This window comes from Oncorhynchus nerka, linkage group LG5 (assembly GCF_034236695.1).
Source record: "Oncorhynchus nerka isolate Pitt River linkage group LG5, Oner_Uvic_2.0, whole genome shotgun sequence".
NCBI lineage: Eukaryota > Metazoa > Chordata > Actinopteri > Salmoniformes > Salmonidae > Oncorhynchus > Oncorhynchus nerka.
This window is the reverse complement of record NC_088400.1, coordinates 2339981-2354907: the sequence shown is the minus strand read 5'-3', so window position 1 is coordinate 2354907 and position 14927 is coordinate 2339981. Positions and strand designations below refer to the sequence as shown.

General features: G+C 46.6%; 1 protein-coding gene across 1 annotated transcript in view; it reads left to right on the top strand.

The window, feature by feature from the left end:
- The window catches only part of LOC115127259 (uncharacterized), a 49224-nt gene that overhangs the window by 13835 nt on the left and 20462 nt on the right, over positions 1 to 14927 (top strand). Inside the window, exons 3-5 of the mRNA XM_065019014.1 lie at positions 10767 to 11605; positions 12084 to 12577; positions 12998 to 13113. Of these exons, the coding sequence (XP_064875086.1) occupies positions 10767 to 11605; positions 12084 to 12577; positions 12998 to 13113 (1449 nt within the window). The remainder of the gene's footprint in view (positions 1 to 10766; positions 11606 to 12083; positions 12578 to 12997; positions 13114 to 14927) is intronic.

Genomic DNA, 14927 nt, shown 5'->3' with positions numbered 1-14927 from the left:
TATTGTCTGTGAATTGCCCTATCAGTATTGTTCTTCTCATACCATTTATATTTTTTAATTGTAATACAGGACATTCAGAAAGTATTCAGACCCTTTGACTTTTTTCCACATTGTTACGTTACAGCTTTTTCAAAAATGGATTAAAATGTTTTTTTTCCCCCCCCTTCAATCTACAATCCCCATAATGACAAAGAAAACAGGTTTTCTAAATGTATTTGCCAATGCCTTATTTACATAAGTATTCAGACTCTTTTCTATGAGACTTGAAATTGAGCTCGGGTGCATCCTGTTCCCATTGATCATCCTTCAGATGTTTCTACAACTTGGAGTCCAACGGTGGTCAATTAAATTGATTGTCTGGAAGAAACCTGGCACCATCCTGACGGTGAAGCATGGTGGTGGCAGCATCATGCTGTGGGGATGTTTTTCAGTGGCAGGGACTGGGAGTCTAGTCAGGATTCGAGGGAAACATTTTTTTTATTTTTTTTATTTCACCTTTATTTAACCAGGTAGGCAAGTTGAACAAGTTCTCATTTACAATTGCAACCTGGAAACATGAACAGAGCAAAGTACAGAGAGATCCTTGATGAAAATGTGCTCAGGACCTCAGACTGAGGCGAAGGTTCACCTTTACAACAAGCCTAAACACACAGCCAAGACAACGCAGGAGTGACTTCGGGACAAGTCCCTGAATGTCCTTGAGTGGCCCAGCCAGAACCCGGACTTGAACCCGATCGAACATCTCTGGAGAGACCTGAAAATAGCTGTGCAGCGACGCTCTCCATCCAACCTGACAGAGCATGAGAAGATCTGCAGAGAAGAATGGGAGAAACTCCTCAAAAACAGGTTGCCAAGCTTGTAGCATCATACCCAAGAAGACTCGAGGCTGTAATCACTGCCAAAAGGTGATTCGCCAAAGTACTGAGTAAAGGGTCTGAATACTTATGGAAATGTGATATTGAGGGGGGAAACAATTGAATCCATTTTAGAATAAGGCTGTAACGTAATTTTTTATTTTTTTTAAGTCAAGGGGTAATAGATAATTAGTTATATTACTTGTGAGGCCCAGCTGAGTTACTGGACTGACGGGCTCCTTCTGATGCTCAGTCTGAGGGAGGGATCAGTGGTGAGGCTGCCTCTCACCTGACTCACCGTCCCTCCGCTGAAGAAAGGGGACGCCGTCCCTCCGCTGAGGAAAGGGGACGCCGTCCCTCCGCTGAGGAAAGGGGACGCCGTCCCTCCGCTGAGCAAAGGGGACGCCGTCCCTCCGCTGAGCAAAGGGGACGCCGTCCCTCCGCTGAGCAAAGGGGACGCCGTCCGCGGAGGGACGCCGTCCCTCCGCTGAGCAAAGGGGACGCCGTCCCTCCGCTGAGGAAAGGGGACGCCGTCCCTCCGCTGAGGAAAGGGGACGCCGTCCCTCCTCTGAGGAAAGGGGACGCCGTCCCTCCTCTGAGGAAAGGGGACGCCGTCCCTCCTCTGAGGAAAGGGGACGCCGTCCCTCCTCTGAGCAAAGGGGACGCCGTCCCTCCGCTGAGCAAAGGGGACGCCGTCCCTCCGCTGAGCAAAGGGGACGCCGTCCCTCCGCTGAGCAAAGGGGACGCCGTCCCTCCGCTGAGGAAAGGGGACGCCGTCCCTCCGCTGAGGAAAGGGGACGCCGTCCCTCATCCTCGATGGAGAAACTCAAGTTGCATTATTTCTGCTTCATGCACCAATTCATGTTCCTCCTATGACCAGTGACCGTGAAATATTCCTCTTCATTAAAAAGACAAGCCTCTAATAAAAACAGCCAATCTTATTGGAACACGTTGCCATACTCATTCATTACAGCCGTACTCATTCATTACAGCTGCAGTGATGGTTGTAGTCATTCATTACAGCCGTACTCATTCATTACAGCCGTACTCATTCATTACAGCCGTACTCATTCATTACAGCCGTACTCATTCATTACAGCTGCAGTGATGGTTGTACTCATTCATTACAGCTGCAGTGATGGTTGTACTCATTCATTACAGTGATGGTTGTTCTCATTCATTACAGTGATGGTTGTACTCATTCATTACAGCTGCAGTGATGGTTGTACTCATTCATTACAGTGATGGTTGTTCTCATTCATTACAGTGATGGTTGTACTCATTCATTACAGCTGCAGTGATGGTTGTACTCATTCATTACAGTGATGGTTGTACTCATTCATTACAGTGATGGTTGTTCTCATTCATTACAGTGATGGTTGTACTCATTCATTACAGTGATGGTTGTAATCATTCATTACAGTGATGGTTGTACTCATTCATTACAGCTGCAGTGATGGTTGTACTCATTCATTACAGTGATGGTTGTACTCATTCATTACAGCTGCAGTGATGGTTGTAATCATTCATTACAGTGATGGTTGTACTCATTCATTACAGCTGCAGTGATGGTTGTACTCATTCATTACAGCTGCAGTGATGGTTGTACTCATTCATTACAGTGATGGTTGTTCTCATTCATTACAGTGATGGTTGTTTACATTTACATTTAACATTTAAGTCATTTAGCAGACGCTCTTATCCAGAGCGACTTACAAATTGGTGCTTTCACCTTATGTATGACATCCAGTGGAACAGCCACTTTACAATAGTGCATCTAGGTCTTTTAAGGGGCGGGGGGGGGAGGGGGGGGTGAGAAGGATTACTTTATCCTATCCTAGGTATTCCTTAAAGAGGTGGGGTTTCAGGTGTCTCCGGAAGGTGGTGATTGACTCCGCTGTCTTGGCGTCGTGAGGGAGTTTGTTCCACCATTGGGGGGCCAGAGCAGCGAACAGTTTTGACTGGGCTGAGCGGGAACTGTACTTCCTCAGTGGTAGGGAGGCGAGCAGGCCAGAGGTGGATGAACGCAGTGCCCTTGTTTGGGTGTAGGGCCTGATCAGAGCCTGGAGGTACTGAGGTGCCGTTCCCCTCACAGCTCCGTAGGCAAGCACCATGGTCTTGTAGCGGATGCGAGCTTCAACTGGAAGCCAGTGGAGAGAGCGGAGGAGCGGGGTGACGTGAGAGAACTTGGGAAGGTTGAACACCAGACGGGCTGCGGCGTTCTGGATGAGTTGTAGGGGTTTAATGGCACAGGCAGGGAGCCCAGCCAACAGCGAGTTGCAGTAATCCAGACGGGAGATGACAAGTGCCTGGATTAGGACCTGCGCCGCTTCCTGTGTGAGGCAGGGTCGTACTCTGCGGATGTTGTAGAGCATGAACCTACAGGAACGGGCCACCGCCTTGATGTTATTTGAGAACGACAGGGTGTTGTCCAGGATCACGCCAAGGTTCTTAGCGCTCTGGGACGAGGACACAATGGAGTTGTCAACCGTGATGGCGAGATCATGGAACGGGCAGTCCTTCCCCGGGAGGAAGAGCAGCTCCGTCTTGCCGAGGTTCAGCTTGAGGTGATGATCCGTCATCCACACTGATATGTCTGCCAGACATGCAGAGATGCGATTCGCCACCTGGTCGTCAGAAGGGGGAAAGGAGAAGACTAATTGTGTGTCGTCTGCATAGCAATGATAGGAGAGACCATGTGAGGTTATGACAGAGCCAAGTGACTGGAATAGGAGAGGGCCTAGAACAGAGCCCTGGGGGACACCAGTGGTGAGAGCACGTGGTGAGGAGACGGATTCTCGCCACGCCACCTGGTAGGAGCGACCTGTCAGGTAGGACGCAATCCAAGCGTGGGCCGCGCCGGAGATGCCCAACTCGGAGAGGGTGGAGAGGAGGATCTGATGGTTCACAGTATCGAAGGCAGCCGATAGGTCTAGAAGGATGAGAGCAGAGGAGAGAGAGTTAGCTTTAGCAGTGCGGAGCGCCTCCGTGATACAGAGAAGAGCAGTCTCAGTTGAATGACTAGTCTTGAAACCTGACTGATTTGGATCAAGAAGGTCATTCTGAGAGAGATAGCGGGAGAGCTGGCCAAGGACGGCACGTTCAAGAGTTTTGGAGAGAAAAGAAAGAAGGGATACTGGTCTGTAGTTGTTGACATCGGAGGGATCGAGTGTAGGTTTTTTCAGAAGGGGTGCAACTCTCGCTCTCTTGAAGACAGGAGGGACGTAGCCAGCGGTCAGGGATGAGTTGATGAGCGAGGTGAGGTAAGGGAGAAGGTCACCGGAGATGGTCTGGAGAAGAGAGGAGGGGATAGGGTCAAGCGGGCAGGTTGTTGGGCGGCCGGCCGTCACAAGACGCGAGATGTCATCTGGAGAGAGGGGAGAAAGAGGTCAGAGCACAGGGTAGGGCAGTGTGAGCAGAACCAGCGGTGTCGTTTGACTTAGCAAACGAGGATCGGATGTCGTCGACCTTCTTTTCAAAATGGTTGACGAAGTCATCTGCAGAGAGGGAGGAGGGGAGGGGGGAGGAGGATTCAAGAGGGAGGAGAAGGTGGCAAAGAGCTTCCTAGGGTTAGAGGCAGATGCTTGGAATTTAGAGTGGTAGAAAGTGGCTTTAGCAGCAGAGACAGAGGAGGAAAATGTAGAGAGGAGGGAGTGAAAGGATGCCAGGTCCGCAGGGAGGCGAGTTTTCCTCCATTTCCGCTCGGCTGCCCGGAGCCCTGTTCTGTGAGCTCGCAATGAGTCGTCGAGCCACGGAGCGGGAGGGGAGGACCGAGCCGGCCTGGAGGATAGGGGACATAGAGAGTCAAAGGATGCAGAAAGGGAGGGAGAGGAGGGTTGAGGGAGGCAGAATCAGGAGATAGGTTGGAGAAGGTTTGAGCAGAGGGAAGAGATGATAGGATGGAAGAGGAGAGAGTAGCGGGGGAGAGAGAGCGAAGGTTGGGACGGCGCGATACCATCCGAGTAGGGGCAGTGTGGGAAGTGTTGGATGAGAGGGAAAAGGATACAAGGTAGTGGTCGGAGACTTGGAGGAGTTGCAATGAGGTTAGTGGAGGAACAGCATCTAGTAAAGATGAGGTCGGCGTATTGCCTGCCTTGTGAGTAGGGGGAAGGTGAGAGGGTGAGGTCAAAAGAGGAGAGGAGTGGAAAGAAGGAGGCAGAGAGGAATGAGTCAAAGGTAGACGTGGGGAGGTTAAAGTCGCCCAGAACTGTGAGAGGTGAGCCGTCCTCAGGAAAGGAGCTTATCAAGGCATCAAGCTCATTGATGAACTCTCCGAGGGAACCTGGAGGGCGATAAATGATAAGGATGTTAAGCTTGAAAGGGCTAGTAACTGTGACAGCATGGAATTCAAAGGAGGCGATAGACAGATGGGTAAGGGGAGAAAGAGAGAATGACCACTTGGGAGAGATGAGGATCCCGGTGCCACCACCCCGCTGACCAGAAGCTCTCTGGGTGTGCGAGAGCACGTGGGCGGACGAAGAGAGAGCAGTAGGAGTAGCGGTGTTGTCTGTGGTGATCCATGTTTCCGTCAGAGCCAAGAAGTCGAGGGACTGGAGGGAGGCATAGGCTGAGATGAACTCTGCCTTGTTGGCCGCAGATCGGCAGTTCCAGAGGCTACCGGAGACCTGGAACTCCACGTGGGTCGTGCGCGCTGGGACCACCAGATTAGGGTGGCCGCGGCCATGCGGTGTGGAGCGTTTGTATGGTCTGTGCAGAGAGGAGAGAACAGGGATAGACAGACACATAGTTGACAGGCTAGAGAAGAGGCTACGCTAATGCAGAGGAGATTGGAATGACAAGTGGACTACACGTCTCTAATGTTCAGAGAGTTAAGCTTACGTAGCAAGAATCTAATTGACTAAAATGATTAAAATGATACAGTACTGCTGGGGTAGGCTAGCTGCGTTGTTGACACTACCCTAATCAAGTCGTACCGTTGAGTGTGAAGTTTCTACAATGCTGCTTTTCGGGGGCTAGCTAGCAGTGTTGGTTACGTTACGTTGCGTTAGGAGAACGACAATAGCTGGCTAGCTAACCTAGAAAATCGCTCTAGACTACACAATTATCTTTGAAACAAAGACGGCTATGTAGCTAGCTATGTAGCTAGCTACGATCAAACAAATCACACCGTTGGGACTGTAATGAAATGAAATGAAAATGTGATACTACCTGTGGAGCGAAGCGGAATGCGACCGGAATGCGAAAGTTCTATGTTCTCATTCATTACAGTGATGGTTGTTCTCATTCATTACAGTGATGGTTGTACTCATTCATTACAGTGATGGTTGTACTCATTCATTACGGTGATGGTTGTACTCATTCATTACGGTGATGGTTGTACTCATTCATTACGGTGATGGTTGTACTCATTCATTACGGTGATGGTTGTACTCATTCATTACGGTGATGGTTGTACTCATTCATTACGGTGATGGTTGTACTCATTCATTACAGTGATGGTTGTACTCATTCATTACAGTGATGGTTGTACTCATTCATTACAGTGATGGTTGTACTCATTCATTACAGTGATGGTTGTACTCATTCATTACAGTGATGGTTGTACTCATTCATTACAGTGATGGTTGTACTCATTCATTACAGTGATGGTTGTACTCATTCATTACAGTGATGGTTGTACTCATTCATTACAGTGATGGTTGTACTCATTCATTACAGTGATGGTTGTACTCATTCATTACAGTGATGGTTGTACTCATTCATTACAGTGATGGTTGTACTCATTCATTACAGTGATGGTTGTACTCATTCATTATAGTGATGGTTGTACTCATTCATTACAGTGATGGTTGTTCTCATTCATTACAGCTGCAGTGCTGGTTGTTCTCATTCATTACAGTGATGGTTGTACTCATTCATTAGTGATGGTTGTACTCATTCATTACAGTGATGGTTGTACTCATTCATTACAGTGATGGTTGTTCTCATTCATTACAGTGATGGTTGTTCTCATTCATTACAGTGATGGTTGTACTCATTCATTACAGCTGCAGTGATGGTTGTACTCCTTCATTACAGTGATGGTTGTAATCATTCATTACAGTGATGGTTGTGGTCATTCATTAGTGATGGTTGTTCTCATTCATTACAGCTGCAGTGATGGTTGTACTCATTCATTACAGTGATGGTTGTACTCATTCATTACAGTGATGGTTGTACTCATTCATTACAGTGATGGTTGTTCTCATTCATTACAGTGATGGTTGTTCTCATTCATTACAGTGATGGTTGTACTCATTCATTACAGTGATGGTTGTACTCATTCATTACAGTGATGGTTGTACTCATTCATTACAGTGATGGTTGTACTCATTCATTACCGTGATGGTTGTACTCATTCATTACCGTGATGGTTGTTCTCATTCATTACAGTGATGGTTGTTCTCATTCATTACAGCTGCAGTGATGGTTGTACTCATTCATTACAGTGATGGTTGTACTCATTCATTACAGTGATGGTTGTACTCATTCATTACGGTGATGGTTGTACTCATTCATTACGGTGATGGTTGTACTCATTCATTACGGTGATGGTTGTACTCATTCATTACGGTGATGGTTGTACTCATTCATTACGGTGATGGTTGTACTCATTCATTACGGTGATGGTTGTACTCATTCATTACGGTGATGGTTGTACTCATTCATTACGGTGATGGTTGTACTCATTCATTACGGTGATGGTTGTACTCATTCATTACGGTGATGGTTGTACTCATTCATTACGGTGATGGTTGTACTCATTCATTACGGTGATGGTTGTTCTCATTCATTACGGTGATGGTTGTTCTCATTCATTACAGCTGCAGTGATGGTTGTACTCATTCATTACAGTGATGGTTGTACTCATTCATTACAGTGATGGTTGTACTCATTCATTACAGTGATGGTTGTACTCATTCATTACAGTGATGGTTGTGGTCATTCATCACAGCTGCAGTGATGGTTGTTCTCATTCATTACAGTGATGGTTGTACTCATTCATTACAGTGATGGTTGTACTCATTCATTACAGTGATGGTTGTACTCATTCATTACAGTGATGGTTGTACTCATTCATTACAGTGATGGTTGTACTCATTCATTACAGTGATGGTTGTTCTCATTCATTACAGTGATGGTTGTTCTCATTCATTACAGCTGCAGTGATGGTTGTACTCATTCATTACAGTGATGGTTGTACTCATTCATTACAGTGATGGTTGTACTCATTCATTACAGTGATGGTTGTACTCATTCATTACAGTGATGGTTGTACTCATTCATTACAGTGATGGTTGTGGTCATTCATCACAGCTGCAGTGATGGTTGTTCTCATTCATTACAGTGATGGTTGTACTCATTCATTACAGTGATGGTTGTACTCATTCATTACAGTGATGGTTGTACTCATTCATTACAGTGATGGTTGTACTCATTCATTACAGTGATGGTTGTACTCATTCATTACAGTGATGGTTGTTCTCATTCATTACAGTGATGGTTGTTCTCATTCATTACAGCTGCAGTGATGGTTGTACTCATTCATTACAGTGATGGTTGTACTCATTCATTACAGTGATGGTTGTACTCATTCATTACAGTGATGGTTGTACTCATTCATTACAGTGATGGTTGTACTCATTCATTACAGTGATGGTTGTACTCATTCATTACAGTGATGGTTGTGGTCATTCATCACAGCTGCAGTGATGGTTGTTCTCATTCATTACAGTGATGGTTGTACTCATTCATTACAGTGATGGTTGTACTCATTCATTACAGTGATGGTTGTACTCATTCATTACAGTGATGGTTGTACTCATTCATTACAGTGATGGTTGTTCTCATTCATTACAGTGATGGTTGTACTCATTCATTACAGTGATGGTTGTACTCATTCATTACAGTGATGGTTGTACTCATTCATTACAGTGATGGTTGTACTCATTCATTACAGTGATGGTTGTAATCATTCATTACATTGATGGTTGTGGTCATTCATTAGTGATGGTTGTTCTCATTCATTACAGCTGCAGTGATGGTTGTACTCATTCATTACAGTGATGGTTGTACTCATTCATTACAGTGATGGTTGTAATCATTCAGTACAGCTGCAGTGATGGTTGTACTCATTCATTACAGTGATGGTTGTAGTCATTCATTACAGTGATGGTTGTACTCATTCATTACAGCTGCAGTGATGGTTGTTCTCATTCATTACAGTGATGGTTGTACTCATTCATTACATTGATGGTTGTGGTCATTCATTAGTGATGGTTGTTCTCATTCATTACAGCTGCAGTGATGGTTGTACTCATTCATTACAGTGATGGTTGTACTCATTCATTACAGTGATGGTTGTAATCATTCAGTACAGCTGCAGTGATGGTTGTACTCATTCATTACAGTGATGGTTGTAGTCATTCATTACAGTGATGGTTGTACTCATTCATTACAGCTGCAGTGATGGTTGTTCTCATTCATTACAGTGATGGTTGTACTCATTCATTACAGTGATGGTTGTACTCATTCATTACAGTGATGGTTGTACTCATTCATTACAGTGATGGTTGTACTCATTCATTACAGTGATGGTTGTACTCATTCATTACAGTGATGGTTGTACTCATTCATTACAGTGATGGTTGTGATGGTTGTACTCATTCATTACAGTGATGGTTGTACTCATTCATTACAGTGATGGTTGTACTCATTCATTACAGTGATGGTTGTACTCATTCATTACAGTGATGGTTGTACTCATTCATTACAGTGATGGTTGTACTCATTCATCACAGTGATGGTTGTAGTCATTCATTACAGCTGCAGTGATGGTTGTACTCATTCATTACAGTGATGGTTGTAGTCATTCATTACAGCTGCAGTGATGGTTGTACTCATTCATTACAGCTGCAGTGATGGTTGTAGTCATTCATTACAGTGATGGTTGTACTCATTCATTACAGCTGCAGTGATGGTTGTACTCATTCATTACAGCTGCAGTGATGGTTGTACTCATTCATTACAGCTGCAGTGATGGTTGTACTCATTCATTACAGTGATGGTTGTACTCATTCATTACAGTGATGGTTGTACTCATTCATTACAGCTGCAGTGATGGTTGTACTCATTCATCACAGTGATGGTTGTAGTCATTCATTACAGCTGCAGTGATGGTTGTACTCATTCATCACAGCTGCAGTGATGGTTGTTCTCATTCATTACAGTGATGGTTGTAGTCATTCATTACAGCTGCAGTGATGGTTGTACTCATTCATTACAGCTGCAGTGATGGTTGTAGTCATTCATTACAGTGATGGTTGTACTCATTCATTACAGCTGCAGTGATGGTTGTACTCATTCATTACAGCTGCAGTGATGGTTGTACTCATTCATTACAGCTGCAGTGATGGTTGTACTCATTCATTACAGTGATGGTTGTACTCATTCATTACAGCTGCAGTGATGGTTGTACTCATTCATTACAGCTGCAGTGATGGTTGTACTCATTCATTACAGCTGCAGTGATGGTTGTACTCATTCATTACAGTGATGGTTGTACTCATTCATCACAGCTGCAGTGATAAATAACAACTTTAACCAACTTATAAAAACAACTTTTCTGTATTCGTAGAGTCACAGTATCAGCTTTGTTACCATCTCCTATCCTACCCACCTTAGTGTTGGCCACTGGTCTAAAGCAAGGATCCTGCCCCCCACACTGGGTGAATGTATGAGTTTTTCACCTAGCACTACATATCTGTTGTTGTTTTTTAAAATCTGCTGTGTAGTGCGAAGGCAACAACTCAAATGGGCACCCAGGGGGGGGAACCCTGGTCCAAGGGAACATTTGGGATGGTCTGTATTTCTTAAAAGATATTTTCTCTCCCCCTGCCATTGGCTCCACAGATCCACAATTCAGTGCCCCAGCTTCCACCAGACCCCTAAACAGCCTGTTGCAGCCAGCGCTATCCAGAGGCCGAGGCATCATGACATCGTCAGACGTGCTGAAGTTTGGTCCCATGCTGCAGAACGTCTTCATGGCCGGCTCCATCACCAAGGCAGTACAGATGCTGGGAGCCTTGCCTGCCCTACAGCAACTCAAACTCTTCTGCTCCTCTTCCTCCTCTCAAGATGAAGACTTCCAGAAGGATCAGGTCTTTATATGCAGCATCTCCTCCTCCAGCAAAGTAGCAAAGCTCCCAATCCCCAGCTCCTCAACCAGCGTAGCCAGTCTGAATCTGACCAAAGACAATGGGATCTTTATCTCCAAGGAGAAGACCCCGCAGCAGCCAAATACAACGACGGTTACAACCTCTCAAATGAAAGAGAACAGTCAAATCAAACAAACACCTGGAGCGACAGATCTAGACCTACCTGTCCCAGGTGAGCTCCTCTCAGGGTTCAGTAACCCAGCCTACCAGATGACAGCCCTGGCTCCTCCCCCTCTAGATTCAGGAAGTGACACCAGAGTGCAGCACCAGAAGCAAACGTCCTCTCAGCTCATGCAATTCCTGCGAACCAATTGCAGGAATGAGCCGTTCATGGAGTTGGCCGCTTTCTTCCAGCACACCAGCTACTACCAGTACACCTCTGATTCCACTGCCCCGGCAATGACCTCTGACCCCCTCCCGGAAACAAAGCATGCCCAGGAAACCCAGAATGTTCTAGAAACTAAGAACCACAACGTCAGCGTCCCAAAGAAGGAGCTGTTTTCAGAGCTGCCAGATAACCAGCTGAACCAATATGTATGTATTATGTTGAGTGTAATGTAAAGTCTCTTTTTTTTTTATATACACCACTACTGTGTGTCTGAAACTATTTTCACCTCAGGACGTTCAAGATAATCATGTCCTCTCTTACCCTCTCCTATCTTCTCCTACCCTACCGTCTCCTATCTTCTCCTCCCCTACCCTCTCCTATCTTCTCCTCCCCTACCCTCTCCTATCTTCTCCTCCCCTACCCTCTCCTATCTTCTCCTACCCTACCCTCTCCTATCTTCTCCTACCCTACCCTCTCCTATCTTCTCCTACCCTACCCTCTCCTATCTTCTCCTACCCTACCCTCTCCTATCTTCTCCTACCCTATCCTCTCCTATCTTCTCCTACCCTATCCTCTCCTATCTTCTCCTACCCTACCCTCTCCTATCTTCTCCTACCCTATCTTCTCTTCTCCTACCCTACCCTCTCCTATCTTCTCCTACCCTATCCTCTCCTCCCCTCCCAGGCCCCGGTGTTCACAGTAAAGCGTGTGGAGTCTGGAGGCTCTCTGATCTTCAGCTGTATCATTGCCACCAAGACGGAGCTCTGGGACATAGGAGACGTCTTTACCGAGGCGACAAGGAGCGGTCCTTCCTCTGACGTCGTCACCACCTCGGAGAACAAGATGTCTGCCGCTAGTCTCCAGTGTCGGAGTGTAGAGATCTCTAATAAGACCCTCCAACCCCCAGCTCCATCCATCCACAGCCTACAGATCAAAGAGGGACATGTGACGGGGGAGGTTCAGGAAGATATCAACAATATCAGTCTGACTCCAGAACTCCAGAGATTCCAGAACTGTTGTTCCTTGGTTACCCCAGGCAACCAGTGTCTGAACATTCCAGAGTTCCAGATCCGTAAATTTGAGGAGATGGCGGTGGTGGTGAGTCACGTGGTGCATCCTGGGAACTTCTACATCCAACAGGCCGACGCCACCCTCCAGCTGGAGGACCTCAACACTGAGTGAGTTATATTGGGTGTCCAAGATGGTACCCTATTCCCTATATAGTGCACTACTTTCCACCAGGGCCCAATGGTACCCTATTCCCTATATAGTGTGCACTACTTTTCACCAGGGCCCAATGGTACCCTATATAGTGCACTACTTTTCACCAGGGCCCGTATAGTGCCACATTGAGCTAATAACATTTGTACTCCATAGTACCCTTCTCCTCAAAGTGTGCTCTTATCCACTCCCTCTCAAGAAGCATTGGATTGGTGTAAGACGAATAGTAGACACACTCAGGGTGCATCCTAAATGGAAGCCTATTCCTGATGTAGTGCACTACCTTTAAGCAGAGGTCAAGTCTAAAACAGGACTTGACCCAAGTTCTTTTCATTTAGTCATTTTCTCAACCCTGTCGTTGGCTGGTTGTCTTGCAGTAGTTTAGCAGAGCTGAAGTGTACTCCAGACATCGGGACCTACGTCATGGCTTGGTTCCCCCAACAGGAGAGGTGGTGTCGGGCACAGGTGGCCAAGATATGTGGCATGAGTGGAGGTAAGATATGTTTCATGATGAGTGGAGGTTAGTGTTGGGCCAGCAACCAAAAGGTTGCTAGTTCGAATCCCCGAGCCGACAAGATGAAAAATCTGATGTGCCCTTGAACAAGGCGATGAACTCTAATTGCGTCTGTAAATCGCTCTGGAAAGAGTGTCTGCTAATTGACGTAAATGTAAAACATGAGGTAAATGTTAATAATCCCTAGGACGCTGCGGAATGTTAGTAATCCCTAGGACGCTGCGGAATGTTAATAATCCCTAGGACGCTGCGGAATGTTAATAATCCCTAGGACGCTGCGGAATGTTAATAATCCCTAGGACGCTGCGGAATGTTAATAATCCCTAGGACGCTGCGGAATGTTAATAATCCCTAGGACGCTGCGGAATGTTAGTAATCCCTAGGACGCTGCGGAATGTTAGTAATCCCTAGGACGCTGCGGAATGTTAGTAATCCCTAGGACGCTGCGGAATGTTAATAATCCCTAGGACGCTACGGAATGTTAATAATCCCTAGGACGCCGCGGAATGTTAGTAATCCCTAGGACGCCGCGGAATGTTAATAATCCCTAGGACGCCGCGGAATGTTAATAATCCCTAGGACGCCGCGGAATGTTAGTAATCCCTAGGACGCCGCGGAATGTTAGTAATCCCTAGGACGCCGCGGAATGTTAGTAATCCCTAGGACGCCGCGGAATGTTAGTAATCCCTAGGACGCCGCGGAATGTTAGTACTCCCTAGGACGCCGCGGAATGTTAGTAGTCCCTAGGACGCCGCGGAATGTTAGTAGTCCCTAGGACGCTGCGGAATGTTAGTAATCCCTAGGACGCTGCGGAATGTTAATAATCCCTAGGACGCTGCGGAATGTTAATAATCCCTAGGACGCCGCGGAATGTTAGTAGTCCCTAGGACGCCGCGGAATGTTAATAATCCCTAGGACGCCGCGGAATGTTAATAATCCCTAGAATGTTAATAATCCCTAGGACGCCGCGGAATGTTAGTAGTCCCTAGGACGCCGCGGAATGTTAGTAGTCCCTAGGACGCCGCGGAATGTTAGTAGTCCCTAGGACGCCGCGGAATGTTAATAGTCCCTAGGACGCCGCGGAATGTTAATAATCCCTAGAACGCCGCGGAATGTTAGTAATCCCTAGGACGCTGCGGAATGTTAATAATCCCTAGGACGCTGCGGAATGTTAGTAGTCCCTAGGACGCCGCGGAATGTTAGTAGTCCCTAGGACGCCGCGGAATGTTAGTAGTCCCTAGGACGCTGCGGAATGTTAATAGTCCCTAGGACGCTGCGGAATGTTAATAAGTCCCTAGGACGCCGCGGAATGTTAGTAGTCCCTAGGACGCCGCGGAATGTTAATAATCCCTAGGACGCCGCGGAATGTTAATAATCCCTAGAATGTTAATAATCCCTAGGACGCCGCGGAATGTTAATAATCCCTAGGACGCCGCGGAATGTTAGTAGTCCCTAGGACGCCGCGGAATGTTAGTAGTCCCTAGGACGCCGCGGAATGTTAGTAGTCCCTAGGACGCGCCGCGGAATGTTAATAGTCCCTAGGACGCCGCGGAATGTTAATAATCCCTAGAACGCCGCGGAATGTTAGTAATCCCTAGGACGCTGCGGAATGTTAATAATCCCTAGGACGCTGCGGAATGTTAGTAATCCCTAGGACGCTGCGGAATGTTAATAATCCCTAGGACGCTGCGGAATGTTAGTAATCCCTAGGACGCCGCGGAATGTTAGTAATCCCTAGGACGCCGCGGAATGTTAATAATCCCTAGGACGCCGCGGAATGTTAATAATCCCTA